Raw genomic sequence first — 27,400 nt, forward strand, 5'->3', positions numbered from 1 at the left:
GACAATCTTCAACAAATTAACAACACACAAAATAAGACAAAGTTCAACCAGTGTTTGCAGTCAAAATAAACATCCCATATGAATGGTCAAAATACCACATGCTACATACCAGATTTGAAAAAAGTCCACAAACTTTAAACAGTGAAACCCATCTGTGATGAACAAGTCAATTTGTTTCCTTTAAGACATGTTCCTGATATGGGAGACTGAAATTATCAAGAGATACACAATTGAGTTAACATCAATTGCAAGGGGAATTAAGTCATACATCCGCATCTCAAATGCTTTTTCAATTCTTTAAGAAGCCATTTATTCTACTGCATATTTACAATGCATCGACCAGACTGGTTTCACCAAAAGCCAGTCACCTATTTAAAAGCTTGCAATAGCAATGAAATATGCTATTGTAAATTCTGCAGCTAAAAGAGACTTCATCCTTAATTTGAAGTCTGGTAAGCTGATCTAGGCAACAAATTGTAGTGCATTGCAAAGAAAAGAGTATTCCCAAATTGATGACACTAATATTCCAAATTGATGACACTAATATTCCAAATTGATGACACTAATATCCCAAATTAATGACACTAACATTCCAAATTGATGACACTAATATTCCAGTTCATTTGGTTAAAGTATGTCTCATCTGAACCTGTACCATACACTCTCAATGATAAATGTGATGTGTTCTTTAGCCTGTCAAAAAAAAGCTGGAAATGGACCCACTCTTTTTCTTGAAATAGAGGTTTAATGGGTCAAAACTTAATTTAGTGGACCCTGACTAAGAAATCCTTGCACCAACCTTTCAACTATCTGATAACAACAATGAATGAAAACTGGATTATTGCATACTGAATTCCCTTAGCAAGGCAAATCTTGTACTCTTAACAATTACCACAATGCTCAATCTTGGTCACCACATGTTGATTTCAGGCAATCATAAAAACGTCATATTGTGTCATATGCTACTATTTTTTTAAAACTAAATTTAAGTTTCAGATACTTTACAAATGAGAATAATTACTAATTAATTAATAATTATTAGTTCAAAACAACAACAAAAAAAAAGTTTAAAAGCTAAAGTTTTAGCTCAAACTGTGTTTACACCAGGCTACCATGTTCATTTCCTGTATTACTTCCTGATCAGCAGAAAAGAACAATGGAGAGGTTTACCTGTATCTTCCAGAACAGGATCATGAACATAAGTTCAAAACCTGTACAATTTTGTATTATTTCTCTATGTGCCTGAGTTGTCCTTTTTCCTTCAAATTCCTGCTGGTGCCTTACCACCTCAGAGCAATAACTATGTCTTAGAACTGCAAACAAGACAGAAATGCTTTGAAATGTGTACCATGTATGCTTTCTCTCTGAGTTTGGTCTGCACTACTGCAGTTCCTGTGCGGATCCCCTCTAGCAAGATTGTGTCCCCTTGTCGACCACGGTCCTCCAGCGCACCAATACCTTCAGGTGTAATGTAATTTGACACAGAAAATGACAATATTCTGGAAATAAAGAGAAGTCATATATACAAATTAAGGATGCTACAGGTGAAAGATAACTTGAACAAGAGGCCAAAGTGAATCTATCACTCACATGGGTAGCTGACATACATCAGTTTGTATTCAAAATCACAAAGATACTGAAATTGTAGTTGGAAATGAAAAGCTCAGAGCACAAAGTTGAAAACAATGTCTATTAATTTTTGTTTCAATTATCTTCTTTCCTTTACCTTATATATGCAAAATTACTTCTCTGCATAAAAAGGACACATTATTAATAAAAAATAGAAATAATCCCTGGATCTGTCCAAGCTCTGAGGACTAGGAGTGGATTCATAACTTAAAAAATGTTCATGGTCTCAACCTTAAAAGTATATACAATTACTTGGCAATACAAGGATTTAGTGTGTGTGCATGTGATTTGGATTTTTATAGCAGCTTTCAAAACATTTCAGTCATATCACTACGATGTCTGCAGTGTGGCAGTTTATAGTGATGTCTAGCACTGGGGCATCATGCCGCAGACATGTAGCATGATGTCCTACCACATTATCCTGACACCAGGCTGACCAGTCCTAACAATAATCTCTTAATGCTGAGTGTCAAGTGAGGCAGCTGTTAGTAACATTTTTTTAAAGACTTTGGTATGGCTCGGCCAGGGATCAATGCCACGACCTCCTGCATCCGAGGCGTCTAATCCCATTGTAAATAACTGTCAAAATAACGATGTAATTGCTATCCCAAGTCCCCATCAGAGCCTTTTACAATGTCCTGAAAGAAACCACTATTCGCCCCTAATTCAAAAGTTGTAATTGTTATTGTTGGCTGAATGCCATTAATCAGCACATAATAGGCTATACATGGCAGCAGCCAGTATAAGTGATGGAGGAAGAACCCTGGCAAAATCCAGGGGAAGGACCACAAACCCACAGAAAGTTATCGGTAAGCTTAAATCCATGCAGACAGAGGTGAAATGGCAGTGATCAGGCAAACCAGGGCACCTAATTCAAAATCTGACAACTGCACAATATATGTAAATAACATATACTGGTCTGCTTCCCCCATGTATCTAAGAATTTATGTTACCAACTGTGGTCATAGTGAAAATGTGCAACTGTTGTTTCAGGTGCTTATTTCATAAACTGCAATATTTATGTACATAGCAGCTGATCAACATGTAATTAGGTTCACAATTTAAGAAGTTCAAATTAAAAAAGCTGAAACATTAATTGATTTATTTTGCTTTTCAGTTCAGCATGGTGATTTTATTGTGTTATCTAACAAACGAAAGATATATATTAAACAAAAATATAATTATCATAGTAATTCAATCTTGATTGATTTGCATCATGTAATGATCTAGATTTTCTGATGCTGATTTGACTTGATCTTGCAATCAAGATCACATTACTATGACAGCAATATAGACTGGGTTAATTTTTTCATTAACAGTGAGAGAAAAAATGTACATATAAAATAACTTGTGAGTATTGGCAGCAAGTATATGATAAGCCTTAAAATAATTATTACATGTAATAATATATGTATATATGCATGCACCGAGTAATGTAATGCCAGCACAATACTGGCTATGTGGTGCTGATTGACAGGTAAGTTCTTTAAAAAAATATTCGGAAGACTGCTGTGGTGGCCATAATGAATGTCAAAAAAGCTACATTAGCTTCAATTAGTAACAATTAGACATCATAAAAGTTTTTCAGTCTAAACTACATATTGATATGACCATCCATTCAGATGGAGTAGTGATAACAAATATTTTTATTATGACCACCACAGATGAAATATAAGGCTTTCTGAGCAGCACCATTTTCATTTAGGACCAACCATAGCTTGGGATGATTGTGTAAGTTCTGATGTGATTTATCTTCACAATCTCACCTGGCTCAATCATGAGGGCAGGCCAAAATGTGAAAGAAAAATTAGCATTGAATTTGCCAAACTTATTTTTTTTTCCAACTTTGATTTTTTTTTGCTACAAATAAATCCACTTACAACCTTTCTTCCTGTGCATTATTTTATCTAACAGAATTATTTTCTTCTACTATTGCTATTCTGGTATAAAGAACACAAAGATCAAAACTCCCTTATGCGCCAGAAAATATGGGTCTGTGCAGTCCGTAAGGAATAGTCAGTAGAAAAAACAAAATAGACCCTGATCTGCAGGTGCATTATGTTAAAGCAGATCTGGATCTCTGTTGTTTGCAGTTTGACTTGACTTATAACCACATGGTGCTTTTTGATTATAATCAATGACACGGGACATATCGATAATCAGCCAGCAAGCTGATGTATGTTGTCAAAGTTAGCTAAACAAGGCATGTGCAACCTACAGCCCATGGTGGATCTGGACAGAGATCCGATTTCCACTTATTTAGTACTTAGGACTTGGCTTAAACAATTCCCTTTGCCTGAATGAAATTGGACATACTGAGTTTAACAACCACAACGTATGAATTGATTGGTCACTATAGCCTAGGTTGTAAACATCGAAGCAACTGATTGGTCACTATAGCCTAGACTGTTAACATCGAAGCAACTGACTGGTCACTATAGCCTAGGTTGTTAACATCGAAGCAACTGATCGGTCACTATAGCCTAGGCTGTTAACATCAAAGTAACTGATTGGTCACTATAGCCTTGACTGTTAACATCGAAGCAACTGATTGGTCACTATAGCCTAGGCTGTTAACATCAAAGTAACTGGTCACTATAGCCTAGGCTGTTAACATCAAAGTAACTGACTGGTCACTATAGCCTAGGCTGTTAACATCGATGCAACTGACTGGTTACTATAGCCTAGGTTGTTAACATCAAAGCAACTGATTGGTCACTATAGCCTTGACTGTTAACATCGAAGCAACTGACTGGTCACTATAGCCTAGGTTGTTAACATCGAAGCAACTGATTGGTCACTATAGCCTTGACTGTTAACATCGAAGCAACTGATTGGTCACTATAGCCTTGACTGTTAACATCGAAGCTACTGATTGATTAGCTGCATATCATTTCTTGCCCAATTGGGGAAAAGACCGTAGCCTCAAGGTAATCCTGGTTTACAGAAAATATCACCCTTCTCTTTCTACCAAAATAGGTGTCCTTGACTCCTAGTTTTAAAATCTTAACAAGACATTTGATTCGTATCAAGACATTCTAACATTTTTACTTTAAAATGTTCAGAAAAAAATACATTACATAGTTATGACCTTTATATCCTCTGTTGACTGATGACTTGATCTTTACCCTATCAATGACATCATGTGACAAGGTCATTAGTCTCTTAATATATCATCTGATGACTTGATCTTTACCCTATCAATGACATCATGTGACAAGGTCATTAGTCTATCAATATATCATCTGATGACTTGATCTTTACCCTATCAATGACATCATGTGACAAGGTCATTAGTCTATCAATATATCATCTGATGACTTGATCTTTACCCTATCAATGACATCATGTGACAATGTCATTAGTCTATCAATATATCATCTGATGACTTGATCTTTATCCTATCAATCTGTCACCTGATGACTTGATCTTTATCCTATCAATCTGTCACCTGATGACTTGATCTTTATCCAAACAATTTCACACAAAAAACATATCATTGCCTATTGAGTTTTCTTTTAACATTTAAAGTTACCTGAGAATGCTGTTTGCATCAACAACTGTCCCTTCCTCTCCCTCAACATCCGATCGCAGGCTCCACTCAAACTCCAAACCACGTAAACTGGAGAATACATTACCTGAAAAGATTACATTTTTAATCAAGAATTAGAAATGTGTACTGTAAACTACAGGTGATAACTCTTTCAAATATAACAGAAAAAAGTTAGAATTAAAACAGACCATGGATGTTCTTCATTTAAATTCAAATCGGGATACTAAAGTTTGCATTTTATCCTTGTAGTCCTTACAAAGGTATTCAGTGTAATGGAAATGGTGATGTATAGAATGAATGGACAAAGATTATATAACTAACACAAACACCATCAATGGACATGCAGCCAGAAGAAAAATGGGGTGAAACTAGGCTGTCATCGGGTTTGATCAGGACAGTTTCAACAGGCCAGTAACTGATACAAGAGACTATGTTGGTGGTCCTTAAAATAAAGTCTCAGCTTCTCAGTCTGCAGATGTATTTAATGTTGTGCTTTGATATATCAGGACATTCGAGGACCAGAAATTCATTATGAACATTCAATTTTGGAGACTTGAGTAACACTTTTTAGGATTATTTTGGATTTAATTCATAATACTGTAAGTTCCTCTTAAATTTTCATGTTATACCTTGATAACCAAATTATTTGTTAAGTTTTACAAAACTTGATGATTTTACCTTTTCTGTTATTTAGTTTATGACCACAGAGTCATAACAAAAGGAGAACTGACCACTTATTTTGCCTTGCAAATCCTTGTCCCCATCCTCTGCACAAATTCTCTGACCAACTGTGTGTGTGGTTTGGATTTTTAACATAGCTTTAACAAGTTTTCAGTCACATCGCTACTTAGTCTGCAGTGTGGCAGTTTATAGTGATGTTTAGCATTGGAACATCATGCCATAGACATGTAGCATGATGTCCCATCCAGTCACATTATCCTGACACCAGGCCAACCAGTCCTAGCACTAACCTCTTAATGCTGAGTGCCTAGCAAGGCAGCTGTATGGATATGGAAATCCTAGGAGAGAAGGGAACCCTCTTCTCTGCAAATTCCTGATAACTTTTTTACTGTGATATATATTATCATTTTCATGTTCCAAACTTCAGTGGGATACAGGAGTATTAGACATGGAACAAACCTGAATGATGGGAAAGCCAGGAAGTAGGGACACTGTTGTTCTGTGATTCATTATGGGAAGCATAGAATTGTCCCCACTGGTCTTTTGAACATGGATGGAAACAGCTTCCCCCCCCCCCCACAAATGAAACTTTTCCATGCATCTCCAGAGCATGTGGGAAGTGCAGAATTTCAAAATTAGCCAATAATACGATCGTGGCATAGCTTCTGAACCAGGTTCTTGAAATGTAATGCCAAAATAAGGATTATCGGAACTGTTACTTATTACTGATCCATGAGTAAAACCAGTAAGTCGTTTTTGTGATCGTCTTCAATTAATTCTGTATACAATTGTTGCTCAAACAATAGCCAACATGTGTTTCTTCTTTAACTGCATATACAACCAAGCAGCAGGCAATGCGGTGGTTGATAAAATATTCTCAATTTAATAAACATAAAAAAAACGAAAGCCACCAGCATGTTTGCTGGGCTTGGCAGTGTTATTAGATGCAATCAGTTGACCAGTAAATAATGTCCACTTTATTAGCTAGAAATTGAAAGGGTATGAAATTGCACGTGTTCAGCATAATTTTTTTTTTAAAAGTAACTCATGACCACTGTAGACCTACTGCACTTAGTTCTCGGGTTTTACATGTGTATGGTGTTTGCTTATAAACTCGTTATTAATTTCCTATTTTTTTTAAAAAATATTTTATCATTATGGAAAAGTAAGTTCACAAATGCAAGTCATTCTCTGCACTTTGTGCAATGATTAGTATAGTAGTTTTCACACGTTTCTTTCGATATTCACAAAATCTGAAGTAAAAGTTACATGTACGCTGAGAGCATGTGTTGATTGTTAATCATTCTTGCTGTAGTCGTTCAAAGAGATAGGACAATCAAATGTAAACTACACCATCATCTCCCGAAGACAGACGGATGCTGCATGATATACATTATAATGATTAGCATATATAATGTACTAAGCACTTCAAGTACTGGGCTAAACTAGTTCAATCAGATGCACAAATGAATTTCAGGAGGGGGGATCTTTACCCCAGGGTGATAAAGATGTTAGGGTAGGCAACGAAAAACTGGTTGTCATCAGCTGACCGGAAATATTTTCTTTTGGCCAGTGGTGGTCACTGCCATTTTCAAAGATGAAAGTGACTGAATGATAACTGGAACCTTCTGGGTACTTAAACCTTATTTTCCCTGACTGTGCTCTTTTGTATCAGCATAGCTGGGGAGCACTTTTTTGTGTCTGCTGATTCAGAATAAATTTTATCTTGACGGCTCATACACCAGGCATGTTAGGTTCCTCCAATTTCTGAGTATATTGCAAAATCTTTAGTGTGATCTTTTTCTTCTAGCCAGATCCATCTGAACAGATTTTGTTACTGACAGCAGACATGGTTTTGGTCTTCCCTTAAAAAAAAAAGGCTGAATTTTTTTAAAAGGGGGGCTTGGTGGTCCTTCCCAAACGTGGTCTCGAGGGGCAGAGCCCCCAATCTAGGCTCCAGGAGGCTGAAGGCCACCCCCCGGCCAATAACGCATTTTACACTCATAAAAACTGCTCCTGGTTCAACTTATAATCATAAAATAAACCAAAACAATTATCTGAAAAACTAATAAACTTACCAAAAATGGTCAATTTGAGTTCAATAATTTTACAATATTTATAGTCACATAAATTTGTTCTCCAATAATATTGATGCAGAAGTTATTTCATGTGCATGTCATTGTTCATCTCGTAATTAAGTCACAATAATTTCTCAATTTTTGCAGCAAATATATTATACTTCTCTCTTTTCATAACAAATCTGTCAAATAAACACCCAAGTACATCAACTATATACAAATAATTCCATACAGTCACTTGTCTTTTTCTCCAATGGACACAACCTGCTGATATGCCAGTCGAGTTCTTATTATGGCTTTGGCAAAGATTTCATTAGCCTCCCTTTTTGTCACCACTGACTTTATTTGGCTCAATGTGCAATCATTTCTTTCCTTCTCAATGACAGACTTTTTACTTTTAAGCTGGTGGTTGGCGACATGCAGTGCACACATTCTGACAGAGGGCTACATCTGTTCTCTCATGCAAGAAATCTTTCTTCTTATAGTAATTAGCTGCACTTTTTCCATATGCTTTCTGAGCTTCAATTTTTCCATATGCAGCTTCTTTTGTAGATGCTGTTCCAAACTCTTCCAACCATGATTGCCGTAATTCAGATCTTTACTGCAGAGGCCACAAAATACCAGTTCTCTAGCGTTCAATTTTCTTATAAACTGACCAACTAAATTTCTGTCAACTTATCGCTCCAGCCATTCCCATCTCCATACGTTTTTTAAAACCTTTATCTAAACTTTTTGTGTCATGGTTTCTCTCAACAACTCGGGATACCATGTTTTGCATGCATACTTCTTCTTTCCATTGCCATCAGTTTCCATTACATGAAGATTCAATGGATGAATTTAAACCTATGACCAATCAGAATACTCTTTACGAGAGTCGTGAGCTAACTAATATATGGAACGAATAATTTAAAAGGGCCAATGCAGAATGGACACAGACAGACCATATTTTTTTCAAAAACCGGATCGGAGATGATATAAAAAACAGACTATATCAAGAAAAATCTGATTCAAGTAAGAAGAAAAGTAGAATTCCACTTTAAAGTGGAGAAAAATCATGTCTGTGACAGGTCAAAGTTAGTTGTATTTAAACATTTTCGTCTTTCAACAAATTTTGATTCTGCAGAAGCAACAAAAAGATGCGAATGTATGAGACATTTCTCGAACCATCATTATGAACAACTAAAACAATGAACAATTACTGCCTGCACAATTAACTTCCAGTATATGGTGTCTCAGTGTTTTGTTACCTTTTGTCTTTTCTAATTACATACAAAAACAAATACTCAGATTGAAGAAAAACAAGTCTGCCAGAAATTGGAACAGAAATAGGAAAATTAGTCTGCATTAAAAAACTGGATTTCTGACTAAAACCGGAAAATTTCCATCTCTGTTTGAAGGATGAGACATTCTTTTCATCCACCGGGCCTCTAGAGCAAGTGGAACAAACCATCTCCTCTCCACAGACATGTAGCTCGATGTCCCACCCAGTCACATTATCCTGACACCAGTCCAACCAGTCCTAACACTAACCTCTTAATGCTAAGAACCGTTTTTATAAGTCTTTAGTATGACTCGGCCAGGGTTCAAACCTGCAACCTCCAGCATCCAAGGCAGACACTCTAACCACTGTGGCTACCGGAGTGGTCAACACAATAATGAAAAATGAAACTAATATACAAACATCTATGCAACATGTAAACACTCAAAGTGAAAACACAGGAACAGATTATTTTGACAACACATTAGAAATATATACATATTCCTACAAGTTCTTCCTGAACCCACAAAGGGTAGAGAGGTTTGTGGCTTGTTATGCATAAACTACTGAAAAATATTTATATCTTTTTGATAATTAAGGACTGAGGAATAATGTTTTGCTAATAAAGAAATATGAACGTCAGGTCCTGAAAAAGTGGCACCATCACGGTGCTATTTTTTCTTAAAGTAAGCATTTTTTCCCCCAAGTCTTGACGTAAGATGTTGTCAAAAAATGAATGAAGATGTGATACTGTGCTGGGTACATTCACGTGTCCTAAAAATGTCTAGAACTTGTGGATGGTAGATATAGCATGGACAAAAAATTTCCATTCCTGAAAGACAACGCTAAACAACGACAGATTACTTAACTAAATTCAGCATTTAATAGGATGGACTAAAGTAAACTGGATAAAGTATAGCTGTGTTAAAGATAACTTAAGCTGAGAGCAACATGTATATTTATTTTATGATTTTGTTGAATAGTGCACTAAATTAAATGTTCATAATATTAATAACAACAATAATAATAATAAAAATAAAAGTAATAATAATAATAACAATAATACTTGCATTTGGTGCAAGGAATTTGTTAAAAAAAGCAAGTTTTGCAAGGTGAACCTGCATACTCGGTCACCTGGGTACAAAGTACAGTTTGGCATTTCCCAGTGGGTGACTGAATTTAGATGAAGGTTCCATTATAGACTGATTCTTTTATACTGGGTCTTTAAATTTGTGATTCACAGCAATAATGAAATGTACATAAATTGGCAACCCATGAATGAAAGTGAAGTTAGAGTATCATACCTTCTGCATCGTAACCACGAACGATCAATTCTTCTGGCGAATCCTCCAAATATAGCAGACGAGTGGTTGTCTCCATCTCAATGCGGGAAATTGTATCGACAATCACAATACATTTTAAAACCTGTCCTGTCACTGAAAATAATTTGAACTTTCTGAATCAATATATAAATATGAATGTCTGGTTAATGACAATCTATATCAATCGATAAATATGAATTCAAATAGTCTGGTTAGTGACAATCTATATTAATCGATATATAAGAATTCAAACATGTCTGGTTAGTGACAATCTATATCAATCGATATATAAGAATTCAAACAAGTCTGGTTAGGGCTGTTCCAGTAAAACTTATACCCCCCTCCCACACCGGGGAAAGGCACTTTCCAATTCAACCAACCCACAATAGAAGCAATTTTTAAAAATTATGATCCACCGTCAGATATCATCTAATCGAAAAACACTGCCCCCTACAGAAGCTTTTTTTTTAAAACATAATTTCTGGATATGGGTTAGTGGACAGAAGAAGCGATTTTAATATTGGGATGGGGACATAAGCGATTTAAATGACAGCTGGCTAGAAGTAATCTAGTGAATTCTTATAGATCATATAATCTACTGCATATTTTTTTTGTATTCATTCATTATAATTAATCTTTTATCCTTTGTTTGTTTGTCTGTCAGCCAAGTATGTCTCTGATACTGTGAAATCACAAGTTTTCATGGTGGCTTATTATTTGTAGATGTCACTCAGTCCCTTAATACCTACTAATTTAATGTCCATGAATACCGATTTTATAATAGGGAATTCTATTCTAATACGGACATCATGAATTTGTACCCTTACTGAACTGTGTGTTTACTAAAGTGATCACTATGTTTTGGTAATTTTCTTTGTTTTCAGATATGCTGCTTTTGATTAGAATAATAATTAAATCTTGTATTGCTTTAAATGTGGTCAGATGCTATGATTCCTTGCTTTTTTTTCTTCTCAATAAATGTTTTGGTAAACTTATAATACATGATTTGTCAGGGAGAAAAAAACATTAATGCCTGTGGAAGTGATGTTGCATTATTTCTGCCTACTTTTACACTATATCATTTCTTGTAAGAACATATATTTCAGTTACTTATGTCTTTTTATGCTTGCTGCAAGACTAATATAAAGTTTAAAAAAACAAAAGAAATATAGTCAAACATTTTTTATATCATTAATTAGATTTGAAACAATGGATGAAAGTCAAGGAATCATTTTTCCCAGAGTACTCATAAAATCAATGTCACTGCAGTTAACTGTATTGTCAACATCATCATCATCACTGGCCTAGCAGTAACATTCTCGACTTTCAATCCAGCTGTCACAGGTTCTATCTCCCACTTCTAGTCTTTCATATGAGACTTATACCTATGGCCTGAGAGGCTTTCATGGCCAAGTGGTACAAGATGCTTGTCATGTGATTACTTGCCTAAAACGTATTAATGAGAATGTTGTCGGTTACTTGTGGAAGGTCAGTGGTTCTACATAAGTGGTGTTTGTTGTATCAAAAGTACTTGGATTTTCTTCAGCAGTAAAACTGGATGCCACATATAGATTGTCTTCATCTGAAAACGGGGTAAAGGCCATAATCATCAACCGAAACCAGAGATCTCATGTCTAAATGACTTCGGCTGTTGGAGATAACATCAAATCAACAGAGGCTCCATGTGCCCAAGTATACTAAGGTGCTTGCTTTTACATCACTTGCACATCTCACAGAGTGAGTTTTTGTCACAGATCAACCAATTTGGGTTGATGGTCTTTTGGGGTTCTTCCTCCTCCTAATATATTGTTAAAACCCACTCAAAAAACAGACCAAAATAAATCAACCAACTAATCCACTGTGGCAAAAGCAGCAAAGGTACTAGTCCATCATTCTTTTGCCACAGCTGTATGAGTTTATAAATTTTGACTCTAGTAATTTTTGTAGACCTCTGAATATCATCAATTATGCCTTTCTGACAGTTACCAAAAAGTCATCATCAGTTGGTACAAATGGATTTTTCATGGTGAGCATATGAGATGATGAAGTCTTAAGCAATCCTGCATCACATGCTGCCGAAAAGTTTACATTTTAGCTCACTTAAAGTTTCTCTAACAATATCCATTGTTCCAACTAGAACTGTTATAACTTATTCAAGCTATATTCACTTAAATCTGGAGATATGCATCTGTTATAAATATTTGTAACAAAGTATGAGAATATATTAATGTTCTTCAAAGATGCATTTGAAATGAGCAACAACCAGAATCAACAAACCAAGAAATAAAATTATTCACATCTCTCAGGCAGAAGTAGTGTATACACAGTAATCATAATCTGTCAAATTAGCCAAATGTTTTTCCAACCATACTGATTCAGTGGACATAATCACCAGAATGGACAGAAACAGTCTAGAACAGATATAACCAGAAGGTTAAAATTGATTTTATACATCTTTGAAGTAGCTAAATTCACATTTGTTTAGTTAACTGTACACCCTTTATTGTCTTCCCTTTGTTGTAATTTCTTACTGAAGCTGAGAAAATAAAGTTGCATACAGAAGTGTTTTTGAAGTGCTGCTCCCGGGGGAGGGGGATGTATGTTTTACAGGAACAGCTCTTTGCGACATTCTACATCAATCTATATATAAAAATATTTGAACTAGTCTGGTTAGTGTCATTCTCTTTCAATATCATTTTAATGAGATTGGAAAATCGGAAACAAATTGAAGCTTTAAATCCAAATAGAATACTCATTTTAAAGATTCTGTTCGAATTGTCAGTCCAACAGAAGTAATATAACACTCTACATAATAATAATAATAATAGTAATAATAATAATAATAATAACCAGAATGGTCTGTCCATCCTGCCATTAGCACAGGTTTGTTATCACCACTACACGTATTCATCCTAAACTAATTGAAGGATAACTATGAAACTTTACACACACACACACATTTTTCCCAACCTCTTGTTGGCTCTAAATGGAAATGCTGCTGCCCAAGCAGCCATTATGACATCCACAACTGCCAAGATGCAAATCATATTGTTGCTATTCCAAGTAAAATATGGTTATACCAGCATATGTTGTTGTTGGTTTTTTCGGCAGACGATTCGTTAACGTGTTTAGGTGGTCCTAAATTAAAATGACGCCTATCTGACATGCAAAATATAGTTATCACTATTTCACTTGAATTGTTAAGTCGTATCAGCACGGAGATTTTACCAGTAAGATGCACCAAAAAACTAATGCATTTTATATCTTGATATTTTTCCACCCGAGTCCTAGTCTATCGTGACAAATTTGTATTGCTGTAATTACTTATTCTAAACAATTTACATTGATACCATAAATATGCATCAGTCAATCAAGTGTTATAAAGCAGCCATCATAACCTTTGAGATCTTGTATAAAATAAAGACCTTTGTCATGCCGATTTTTCTGAAATATAGATGATCCTCCAAATTTAAAATTGATTAGACAACACCAGTTTCTGCACAAAGACTAAAACTGATCTTGCATTTCCTTTTGGTAACAATTTCATATACAATGCTAAAGTTTGCTTCCAAAAGAGATTATTTGTTTGTTTACCTAAACCACATTATGAAAACCATACACACACATGCAAGTATACACACACATACAAGTATACACACACATACAAGTATATACACACATACAAGTATACACACACATACAAGTATGTGTGTGTATTTGTGTATCAGTGGTCTTGATATGCTAATCACTCCAGTCTGACATTTTTCCTGAAAACTGACATGGCATCCTTATACGTGTGAAATTTCATATTTAACATTTCAAGCAGATATTACAGGTTTTTACATAAAGAAAATAATGAGGTATCTAATTATTACCTGTGCAAGATAATATGGCAATTTCCATTTCTGGATTTGCTGTAGTTTTAGTATTTTCCTTTCATGGTCCACTGGTTTCCTCTCAAACTAATTATTTATTTAATAAATCTTGTTTATTCTCAAAGCTATACTATATATTTTCACCCAACAACAGTAATATTTTCCACTCTACTCTGTTTCAACATTTAACTGACAACAAATTGATTTACTTCCGTAGTCTGTAGTACATTATCTGGGGCATCCTTACCATTCATGACATTTTATAAGGTATTTCAAAAGTCAAGGAGATCAGATTTAACACTTATTTTGTCTTGTGTTTTGTTGTTATAGACTGTTTAAACATAATGAACAAACAAACTTAGTCAGCAAAACTTATATTGATTGTCTGACAAAGAGTTTGTAAACTAGACCCAATGACCTTTGAATGTTATTTCGTTAAGGTGTTAAGGTGTTTATTTCGCAGTGTAATGGATAAACAAGTCAAAGACTGAGATAATCTTGGTTGGGGTTTGCTATGAGGCTCCGTAGCTGACAAAAGCTGGTTCGATGAGAAAGTTGCAGTTGAAATTTCAATGTCGTATGTCGAGAAATAATTTACATGTTGGATCAAATTGCGTGTCCTTTAAGTTCCATTATCCTGGGTCCAAAGTTTAGATTGTATATGTTGAATTAAACAGTAGTGGTTGAAAGTTATATTTTCTATGTTGAGGTTTTAGATTGTGTCGTTTGAATTACATGGTGGTGGTTGAAATTTCAATATCATACGTTGAGAATTCCCAATTCACGTATTGGTTCAAAGAGTTTATGTTGAAAGTTCTATTTCATATGATGAGTATTTAGATTTGGTCTGTTGAATTACACAGTGCTGGTTGAAAATTAGAATTCCAATGTCGACTTTTTAGAGTGTACCTTCTGAATTACACGGCGGTTGTCATACATCAAGAGTTTCAATTTAACATGTTGAATCACATTGATTGTGCTGAAAGTTCTATGTCGTATGTGGAGTTTTCAGATTGTATCTGTTGAATTACACAGCAGTGATTGGACATTTTATTGTGCTTTGTCAGAATTGCTATATTTATGAGGCGAAATGATGGGTTAGTGTTAAAAGTAACATTCCACAAGATCCACTTTAACAATTCAAAATAATATCAAGTATTACGTTACATCATTTGTATATTCAATTATGAGGTGCCATTACATTTCATGCATTTACAGTTTGAAAGTTACCATTCACAGTTCAAGGATTACTATGAATTTCTTTGCTAGAGGTCACTTTCATGACCGGATTGCATTATGTTTAAACAAGGAGACTGCTTCTCGTCGCTGTGAAATTCAACAGATGAAATCTAAATACTCGCCACATGAAATAGAACTTTCATCAAAAACAGTTACATGCAACGTGTGAATTAGGGATTCTCGACATATGATATTGAAATTTCAACTACCGCTGTGTAATTCAAAATATACACTGCAAAATGTCGACGTAGGAAATAGAACTTTAAACCACCACTGTATAATTAAACATATAAAATCTAAACTCTCGATCTAGAAAATGGAACTTTAAGGACATGCAATTTGATCCAACATGTGATATTGGATTTCTCGACGTACGACATCGAAATTTCAACTTCAACTTTCTCATTGGACCAGCTTTTGTCCGCTATGGCGCCTCATAGTTTGCTAAAAGACAAATAATAATAATAATAATGAGGACTTTGTATAGCGCCTAATCTTAAAAAGCTCTAAGCGCTTTACAACATTAGACAACACCTATAAGATAAAAAAACATATATAATGATATGATTACAAACACAAACACCAAGAAATTAGAAAACACAGAAAATACATGCTGAGAATATTTAAGGTAGGAAACATTATTAGGTCTTCAAGTTTGTTCTTGCAGTCAAAATAAGTGAGTTTTGAGAGCACTCTTGAATGTGATCAGTGTCTTTGTGTCTAAGTTCAGTGGGCAATTCATTCCACATTGCTGGACCCTGGTATGCAAATGAACACTGTCCATATGACTTTGTTTTCATAGTGGGAATAATGAGTATACGATTGTCAGAAGAGGAGCGTCAATATCTTGCTGGTGTGTACACATTGGTGAGGTCGGATAGGTATGTTGGACTTGAGTCCGTCAATGAAACGTAGCACAGAGAACAAATTTTGTGTTTGATTCTGGATCAAATGGATAGCCAGTGTAGGGTACAGAGCAGCGGGGAGGTGTGTTCTGATCGTGGTACTCTAAGTATGATCTGAGCAGCAGTGTTTTGAACTTTTTGAAGTTTTTGGAGTAGATATTGAGATGAACCAGACAGAATTGAGTTACAATAGTCCAGTCTTGAAAGTACTAATGAAAATACAAGTGTTTTAATGGCATCAACTAAAAGATATTTGTGAATGGAGCTGATGCGTCTCAGCTCAAGATATGCAGCCTTGCATATGTTCATGACATGTTGGTGCAATGTGAGAGTACTCTCCAGAGTAACACCTAGGTTTCATACTGATTGTGTGAATTTAATGTTGGTGTTGCTGATATTTATTGTTTGAGGTAAAGGATGTGAATGAGAAAGTTTTTGTGCTGTAATCAGAATGGCCTCAGTTTTATCATCATTCATCTGCAGCTTGTTACATGTCATCCATGATTTCACATCAGAAATGCACCTCTCTACACCTTGGATGGTAGCATCAACTTCATTTGGGTGGCTAGATTTATATATTTGAGTGTCATCAGCGTACAGTTGGTGAGACACTGGATGATGACCTATGACACTTGAGAGTGGCTGAGTGTATAAAATGAAGAGAACAGGTCCAAGAACAGACCCCTGTGGAACACCACAACATAGTTCAACTGGGCTGGAGTGTATTCCATTTGCAGACACAATTTGTGTCCTGTTGACCGAGTAGGACTTGAACCACAGTAAGGCTGTATCATGAATGCCAAATACATGCTGGAGACGGTGAAGTAATATATCATGGTCTATTGTGTCAAATGCTGCAGACAAATCAAGGAGGGTGAGGACTGTAATCTTTCCGCTATCCAAAGCAGAGAGAATGTCATTAACTACTTTTAGAAGAGTAGTTTCAGTACTGTATCAAGGGCAATATGCAGATTGTGCACTGCTAAAAAGACAGATGAGCACTGCACTGCAAAAATAAAAAGTGAAGGAGTTCAAACAAAAAGCAGGCAAGTTGTATTTGCTTCATTTCCTTGTATGCTCAAGTAATAATTAATATTTAATGATACAGCGACTTTGATATTAACAGTTAGTGCTGAAATCAGTCAAGATTCTTACTTTACATACCTTTTACAGAATTGCAACATCCTGTTATCTTTTTTCTTGTAGTGTTTCATGTTTATTTGGCAGGGTTTATCTCTATTATGTACCGTGTCCAATTCTTCATCTTAATTACTTTTAAAAATATACGTAGAATTGGTACCATATATAATCATTAATGTGCTAACCTACCTTTGAACCACAATCATCATGATTTATTAGCCCTTAATCGTCTCGAGGAAATACAATATGTAAACTTTTAAGGGATTTCATAACACCATATTGTCAATTTTAATGGCTTACCTGACAATGGAGCAGATTTTAGAACTCAAAACTAAAAAAAAGTCAATTTTAATGGCTGACAGAGACTGAAGAGGATGACTTTGTCAGACACAGCTTGGTGTTTGGTATACTATTAAAAATAACACTGTTTGTTGTTTGCCTCAATTAAAACCTAATTAGGTCATCTAACATTATTTCCCCATTGAAATAACTTCTGCTCTTATTGACTATGTCAGTCAAATTATTATGTCTTGGTGATGTAAGTTTTGAAAATGGCCACTAAATTTTTTATAAGGATGCTCTATGGGAACTAAAGGTACTAGGAACACTGAACAGCAATATTCAAGTCATGATTTTTGCAACATTTATAAACAAGTGAAGTCTCCAGCAGCCACTCTAAGCTTTAATTATCCATAATACCTGCATATAAGTTAAGTCCAACTGTAAACAAGATAGATCCAGATCTGCCATAGCATAATGCACAAGCAGATCTGGGTCTTTGTTGTTTTTTCTTCTGATTACTCCCAACAAACTGCAGTTATTAAAAACCATGCATAAAACAAATAAAAACAAAACAACAACAAAATGTTGGCTCTAGTGACTGAGCACAAAAGACAGAAGACAATAAAAAAGATAATTCTTTTTGTGATATCAAAGTAGAGGTACTATAATAAGCTAATAAAATGCAGAGCTAAATTTTATCTTTTGTTTTTTATAGCATTTTTCATAAAATCTGATTTATAACAATCATAATTGTCTACTCCTTAAAGCCAGAAGTTACTGGGTGAAAGTCATGGGTTTTATGAGCTATTATTACTGTCAACAATACAAAGCCAGTACACAGAGCAGAATGCACACAATCCTATTTAATACACAAAGACTCATCTACTAAAATAATTTTACATATATACTTGTATTGCAAAAGATGAAAGACAATTTCCAAGCAATGAATCCCTATGAGAATATTTAGGTGCCTCACAAAATATAAAAAGTTTAATAATACGGTGATTTTAACGAGAGAGTCAGCCTTCAACAAACCAAACAAAATCACAAGTAAATATTAGCGTGAAAAGAAAGATGTTGAAGCAATAAGTATCACTGCATGGACTATTTATTCCATTATTAAAATAAATGCTGCTTTATTTTTCATTCCACTGGTGACTTTTAAATTTTTTAAAACATACAAAGTACTATCCAAGATACAACCTCTAGTCCAGCCTCTCTGTAGTGTTTCTGCACCAAATAAAATATCCATGCAACACATTTTCACAAGAACTATGCATGTTTATCTTTAACTTTGTCTTGCTGTTTGTACTCAGACTCTACTAACAACACGCTCCTATATTCTTTTGACAACATATATACTTTGCAACTGCTGGTTTAGTCAGATAAATTTAATATTACCAAATTTTTAGGTGAAAGTGAGGAAAAACGATAATCACTTAAATATATTCCATAGGAAGTTGACTTTTACATGTTATTTTTAGTTCATTCTGATATAACTTGATACATTACTTCAGTCAACATGACAAATGCCAAGCATATATTGTTTTACTATCAGTTTAGTTACTAACTTGTTAAATTTTGACAATTATACTTATACATGTACACAGCTTAGAAGTTAAATGCCTGAAGATATACATGTACACAGCTTAGAAGTTAAATGCCTGAAGATATACATGTACACAGCTTAAAGTTAAATGCCTGAAGATATACATGTACACAGCTTAAAGTTAAATGCCTTAAGATATACATGTACACAGCTTAGAAGTTAAATGCCTGAAGATATACATGTACACAGCTTAGAAGTTAAATGCCTGAAGATATACATGTACACAGCTTAGAAGTTAAATGCCTGAAGATATACATGTACACAGCTTAGAAGTTAAATGCCTGAAGATATACATGTACACAGCTTAGAAGTTAAATGCCTGAAGATATACATGTACACATCTTAAAGTTAAATGCCTGAAGATATACATGTACACAGCTTAAAGTTAAATGCCTGAAGATATACATGTACACAGCTTAAAGTTAAATGCCTGAAGATATACATGTACACAGCTTAGAAGTTAAATGCCTGAAGATATACATGTACACAGCTTAGAACTTAAATGCCTGAAGATATACATGTACACAGCTTAAAGTTAAATGCCTGAAGATATACATGTACACAGCTTAGAAGAAAAGGATGGGGTCGTTTAGTAAGTGCTTATGACCAAATTGCTGTAGTAGTTAATCTCTCCCTTACCTCCATATTATCAACTCTGAAATATTTAGGTCTGTGTTGCCCCTGACCTATTCAGAAGAGACAACCCTGCATAATAGCAAACAGGTGTGAGGCAGCAGGAAAAGGGTGTATCACAAATCATATTTTTTTTACAACTGCTTATTAGTGTTGTGTTCACTATATATTTGCATTCATATCAGTTTCTTTTTTGTAAAATGTGGCCTTATAAAAGAAGATAGCTTTTTATGAGAGGACAAATATATATTTTAAAAAAGGTTCTGGTGTCAGGCAAGAGTGGTCTTATAAATGGGGTGATCTCTCCTGACGGGGTCTCACTATGTCCTTAATGGTTTTTGTATGTAGATAATGAGTCTGCAATCAGTGTTCTTACCCTTGTCTTCAGCTGTAATAATTGATGTTTTCCTATGTGAGGATTTGGACACAGCTGAGATTCTAGCCAAGTAAGCACACTCCCCATCTGTACTGTTAATAAGGTCCAAAATGGCAACATCAAGTCGACTGCTTCTCCTGAAATAACACAACATGTATCAGGAAAATGAACTGAATTCATAGCAGGGGTCATGCTGAACAAAAATCATTTTGAGAAAAGAAACTTCTCACTCCAATCTTAACAGCAATGATTTCTGTGACCCTTGTACTCCAAAGGTCTTGGACCCTCAGTCTCCAATAATTGAGGTCCTGATAGGAAAACTTCAGGTAAAACAAGGGGTATTAAATCATTACATTCTAGTAAATGACATTAATGATACCTACTTTATATCCAGCTCTTACACTGCTGAAATGACATAAAAATGTACAAATGGCACACAGTAAGCATGTTGTAACTGGTTTCTGATGTGCATTTTTTTTTACAGATGTACAAAAGTGTGCAATTCATACCAGTGAAAAAGATACAGCCATCCTTTTGATTAAATCATTCTAACATAGGTGCAAAGTTGTTGCTGTTGTTGTGGGGTTTAAAGCCATTTATCAGCACATGATAGGCTATGCATGGCGGCCAGTATTAATGGTGGAGGAAGAACCTGGGAAAACCCCAGGAAAAACCACTGACCCACGTGAAGCTACTGGAAAGTCTTCTCACATACCCACATTGGCCGAATCCTAGACTCGAACCCACGCATAGGTGAGATGGCAGTGATCTGTAACAGAGAGCACTTTAGACCACTAGGCCACTCGGGTCACTTATGTGCAAAGTGTTTCCATTCATAATTATAACATTTACACCTGTTTATGTGTGTGTACATGCATATACACACTTATATGTCTACATGTTTTAATGAAAATTTTATTTATGCAAACTAGGGGTCATCTCTTAAGTGTTTAATACAACAAATCTTGGGGTAATACTGGAAACTCAAGATGTGTGCGGCATGCACAAAATACTATCAATTCAAATAATTTTAGATTTTCATGCCATTATCCCTATCCAGAACTGCATATATGGTATGCACTGTGTGTAACAAAATAACCGGGTGGGATTTCGGATTTACAACAGAACACTTTTGATGGTGATACAAATACAATGTTTAATAACGAATGACTTGAATGAGAAAAGAATTATGATTAACACGTGCATATAATATCCAAATATTGGATCAATTAACATAATCCGCACGAACTAAATAATGAAAATACAAATAAATGACCTTACACAGTACAAGGACAAGGGGTGAATGATTCACAGTGATTTCACAATGAAAGAACGTGTTTTACTCAAAATAGTAAAACTGGTATTTTACTCATATAGTAAAAATATATTCACTCAAAAAGTGAAAATGATGAAAACAAAGGGACAGATGTACAAAATATCTTTACAGTCCCAAAAACACACTGGGTATTACAAACCCCAAAGTTTAGCCCACAGCTAAAAGATTACATGAATGGAGTTACACACTCCGTCATTAGCACACTTGACTACCAGTCACACTGGTCAATCAAGCAGTCAGTATTCCAGGTTGGTCAATCAAGCAATCAGTGCCCACCAATCTCGGTCAGCAACGCCCGATCACCCGCTACTGAACCAGCAAGTTTACCCATCTCTATGGCTGATATAGTTCAGCTTCACAGCTGCTATGGTCAACTTCTGTGGTCAGCTCTGCAGTTGGTACCACGTCAACTCCAATCACTCCGATAACTCTGGTCAGCTGAAAATACACCTAACACTGTGTACTATGCATGACATGGCATATACGATAAACATAATGATGTTATAAATGGTAAGCTACACAGATTGGCACAATAATTACAAAACAATACACAAGTTCAGAAGTGAACCTAACCATGCCAGACAAGAATCCTACAGTACTAAATGTTTCTTAAAATGCAACTTTATATATTGCTAATATAAATCTCTTGCTAAGTCACAAACAAGAACAGAAAATATTTGCATGATACTAAATAAGCCGAAGCTCCACAGAAAATATACAAAAATAAACGTGGTAGTACAATAGTTATAAATTATACACAAGAAATTAATAGCTCCCATACCTCTATAGTCCTTAAAGTAGACTGCTCACTGACAAGACGTTCCGTAATGTAAAGATTTTGACCTATGGTGAGATATTTATACACAGATGATGCAGCAATTCATTGTATGCTGGAAGTATTTGGTTGTTCCCGTCGAAAGCACTTCGCACGCTGGCTGTGATATGACACACATCAATACACAAATGAATTTAATGGTCTTTCCATCTTTGGAAGGTAGGTGGTACCCTTTCATGTATGTTGACATTCTTGGTTGTATTTCCAGTATGCAGACTACAGACAGACATATAGTTATCATATATTTATATGCAATTCTCATTGATGAGAAGATAATAACAATACTTTCAAACAGACTAACTCTTGGTTGCAATGAGTTTTATCCAACATTTTAAGCCATTTAATGGTGGATCTATTTAGCTCCCTTTCTTTGTACAACATGAATGATTTGAAAACATATTATTACCAATTTTCGTGTCTCAGTTTCACTTGGAAGACATTACAATGTTATCTTCAAAACTGAAGAAATAATGCAATTTCCTCATACAAAGAAAATCTCATCTAGATCAAATCCGGGCATAAGGTTGAATACCAACAAAATCTATCACATTTTATTTCCAGCGACGTAAAAGACTGCTGCAGTCACAGGTACTTGTATTTGTTAGTGAAGAAGGAAAACTACTGACTACACCCAGTCCTATTACATTTTCTTTTAACTTACACAAGGTGATAAACTTCACCAGTTTGAAATCTGCCCAATTGCTCATTCAATGCTAATTTCATTTGTTTATCAGCACCTTCACTCACTAGCTAAATATCTCTGCATAAAAAAGAGAAATTCCATAATTGTTCTGCATGTACAGTTAAAGGTGAGATGATGATAGGATTTTATCTCAAGGGAGACCTCCGCCTTTATCAAAGAAAAAAGGAGGGGTGGAAGAAATGGTCATAGGTCAATATTTATCTAAATTTCAATACATATCTGTCTCTCCTTCTTCCTGCTCCACTTTCTTTTAGCTCTAATAAAAACAGCATCTTCGACAGATGTCACCTCTAGTTTTCTAAGCACTAATCTGTGAACTAATTCTGAGCATATTCTACTCCTTTACTTTTTATTGTTCTGTGCTTCTTTCAGAAGGGGCATATACATAGCTAGCTTTGTCAGCTTGAAGATGTTGGGAAACTGATCTTTGTGACTGTTATGTACAATTTTCCAGAGATCACAGATATTATCTTTTGGATACATCTGCTCCAAAATAGAATTTTTCGCTGACAAACTTCCTTTGTTAAATCAGTAGTTTACAGACTACTATGCCAAATTTCTTCTGTTTCAAAAATGCTGTATAAGGTTATTTAATCAATCAATGCTTGCGGAGACAGGTATTAAAATAAATATCTGTACCTCTTAAATGCATTTTTAACCCTTATTTTATATTCAATTTATCTAACCCTGATATTGATACATGTATATGGTTTTGTGGCATATGATCCACAGGGCGAATGTGATTATTAAAACAAAATGAAAACTGCATTTTAATATTACATTGTCTGTATTTTAATTAGGCTCAGTATTCTGCCCTTAGTATATTTAATTTCGAAATATCACTGAAAGGGTCATGCCGTCTATTTTTTTGCCCATCCAGCATATACATCTGACTCATATTTAACACCATTTCGGGCTCAAAATTACTCACTGTTGTCTTCATTAACATGTTCCCAGCTCCAATAATCTAATATACTTTATAACTTTAAAAATTATAGTCATCATCACTATCATCAACAAGTATTTGGTGAACGAAATCGTAATGAACCACACCAGGAATAAGACATTTTGGATTTTCTAGGTAGCCCATGCATTTGTAAAACTTTCTTCATGAATGGTTCAAACGCCATAATTTTCATTCCTGGGCACATTGTTCTAATCAAATTTAGTTTCACAACCATTCATATCATGCTGGAAAAATTCAATGTGGAACAGTTGCGGCCAGAAAAAGGGGTTGTCTCGACAAGAACGTTTAAATAAAAATTGCATATTTTGCCAAGTACATTTTCTATGTGAGACTTTCAATATTTGCAGGAGTTATCGCGCTTCACCGTTCTCCAAGCGTAGGAATTCATACAAATTATGCATGATCCGTGCAATGTCACACCCTGACAGCGTCTCCACTTAAGTACTTGACATATCTAATGACTTTCCCGTGAATTCTCTCTGTTGCTCTGCCAGTACTTCCTGTTTGTCATGAAGAGAATAAGCTACATTAATTTCTGATTGGTGGTTATTGTTTAACCTGGACCGAAACAAGCAACAACAACAAACAAGAATTCAATTTCAACGTGCAACATACTGGTAGCATAGCTTTCAAATAGACCAAAGGAGTCAAGATAAATTCAAAGTAGAAACTTCACATAAAAGTGGTTATTAAATGATGAGTAAAGTACTTCATTATAAATGTGGAACACGTTTGGAATGTATATGCTGAACATACTTCTGGATTAAGATATTTAGCTTTAAGGGGGGGGGGAGGTAAATTATGAACCATGTCACTTTGTGTTAACTTGTAGACCGCAAGTGGGTATTCTCAAATAATCTTTGTCGTTTTACTAATAAACATGAGTGCCTGTGACTGCAAATGCTGTCTCATATGGACTATAATTCCACAGAATAACATGGCAACTAATAAATAATTATTAATTATTCATGACTGCTGAAGACTAAAATAACATGCATAGGGTAAGTATCATTCTGTATTGATTCTGTCTCTTGTATCAATGTGCATTGTTTCAGCAAAAGTATCAATGAATCAATATATCAATGAACAGTTTCACCCCTACCTTCAATGTTGTTTACCATGGGTATTTACTAATAAGTACATTGATTACATTTTCATGCAAGTTCAATTAAACCCTTTTCTGCATTATATCTTGTGTTTAGCTATATAAATTCTGTTTGCATTTGACACAATAAAAGTTTTGATTTGATATAAATTTGCCTTTTCCATAAGCCACATTTAATTTATAAGTGATATTTCCCAAGTTATCTGCACATAGGCCAATAAGTCCTAAGCCGTGCTAGACATCACTATAAACTGACACACTAAAGACATCATAGTGATAGTGGGTTTTTAAATCAAAGCAATGCCATCATGGTTCACACACATAATTATACACCATTAACCGGTGGAACACTGATTTACCAGCACAAGTTAAAAAGACAAATTTATGTATCAATATAAAAAACGATGATAATAAATGTGTTCAGTAGAGTTTATTATTAGCCTTATTTCCAGCAGATGATGTTGATCGAATTAGTAAATATCAACCGTATCAAAATTAATTAAATCTGGAAGGAATACAATTCCCAACACCAATTAATCAAATAAAAAAGACAGAAAAGCAAAATTCTGATCTGTTTCCTGGCAATATGAACGTTTTCTCATTAAGTGACACAAACAAACCTTTTCCCATCAGAATTTCATCATTAGCAAAATGTTGTGGAGATAAATCAGTTAACATGCTGTTCCATAGAAAACATAGTGTGGAAAAAAAATTCAGTAGATTTATCAGTGTACCCTTACCAAACACGGTAAAGTTTATTTCTGATACAACTGTTTGCAGGGATTTCAGTCTCATGAAAAACTGAATGAACATATTAAATACTACATTGAAGTACAAAAGACTGATATGACAAGCAAAGATAAATGCATTTACAATTTGATTAACCAGGAAAAAGCCAAAAAATACCATTTGTAATATACGGCAATTATGAACGCTTATTGCTCCACTGGATAAAGATAAAAGCTGTCATTGCGATAAAGACTTATGTGAATGTAATTTCAAGACTAAACGAGTACAAATACATCATACGAACTAAATACAGTCTGTATTAATGATCAATATTCCAAATGATCACCTATTTACCATGTTGATTCTATTAATTATAATCCACCACAGGTTCATATGTTGAAATATTTCTTTGAAGAAGAAACCCGGATTAGGGAAATATTATCAAATCCAGCCACAGAACTTCCATTAACTAATGAAGAACAAAAACAATATTACAACATTTGCAGTAAATCATTCATCACTGGAAAAAAAAGAGTTCCTGATCATTGTATTATATCAGGAATGTTTCTCGGACCTGCTCATGATTTCTGTAAAACTAATTATAAACCACAGAAATTTAAACCAATTGTTTTCACAATTTGTGTGGCTATGACAGACACTTTATTCTACGAGCACTTGGCACATCAAAAAAGGAATAAGAGGGTTCAGTGTGATGAGAAAAAATATGCCGCAGCTAATAACAAATATATGAAGCATTTCAATGTTGCAAAATTAGCCAAATATATAATTTATCTCAATCCAAATAATCTGTATGGCTATGCGATGTCTCAATCAATGTCATATTGTAATTTTTACTGGATTTCACAAGAACAGTTCATCAAAGAAATTAATAATCTGAGCTTATGAATGGATGATGATTTCGTTGAAGCTGATATTGATTATCCAGATCATTTACATGATTTGCATAACAATTAATATCCTTATCTGGCAGAAAAAATCATGATAACTGACGATATAATATCAAGAGAGCAATTAGCACTTCATATAACTGGCCCTTGCACTGTAGCTAAATTTGTATCAAACCTCTTCAATAAACGCAATTATGGATGCAATTACAAAAACCTGAAGCAAGCTGTCGATGCTGG

The 27,400-nt window shown here is 34.8% G+C and overlaps 1 protein-coding gene across 2 annotated transcripts in view; it reads right to left on the minus strand.

Annotated features, from left to right (window-relative positions):
• The window catches only part of LOC149784934 (nuclear pore membrane glycoprotein 210-like), a 260,195-nt gene that overhangs the window by 228,798 nt on the left and 3,997 nt on the right, over window positions 1-27,400 (minus strand). For both annotated transcript variants that reach the window (XM_089978566.1, XM_089978565.1), the window contains exons 2-5: window positions 20,581-20,717; window positions 10,504-10,635; window positions 5,165-5,267; window positions 1,349-1,499 (exon numbers count right to left, since the gene is read on the minus strand). In XM_089978566.1, coding sequence (XP_089834692.1) covers window positions 1,349-1,499; window positions 5,165-5,267; window positions 10,504-10,635; window positions 20,581-20,717 — 523 coding nt within the window. The remainder of the gene's footprint in view (window positions 1-1,348; window positions 1,500-5,164; window positions 5,268-10,503; window positions 10,636-20,580; window positions 20,718-27,400) is intronic.

This window comes from Sinohyriopsis cumingii, chromosome 13, assembly GCF_028554795.1.
Source record: "Sinohyriopsis cumingii isolate HCF-2022 chromosome 13, ASM2855479v2, whole genome shotgun sequence".
NCBI classification, from domain to species: Eukaryota; Metazoa; Mollusca; class Bivalvia; order Unionida; family Unionidae; genus Sinohyriopsis; species Sinohyriopsis cumingii.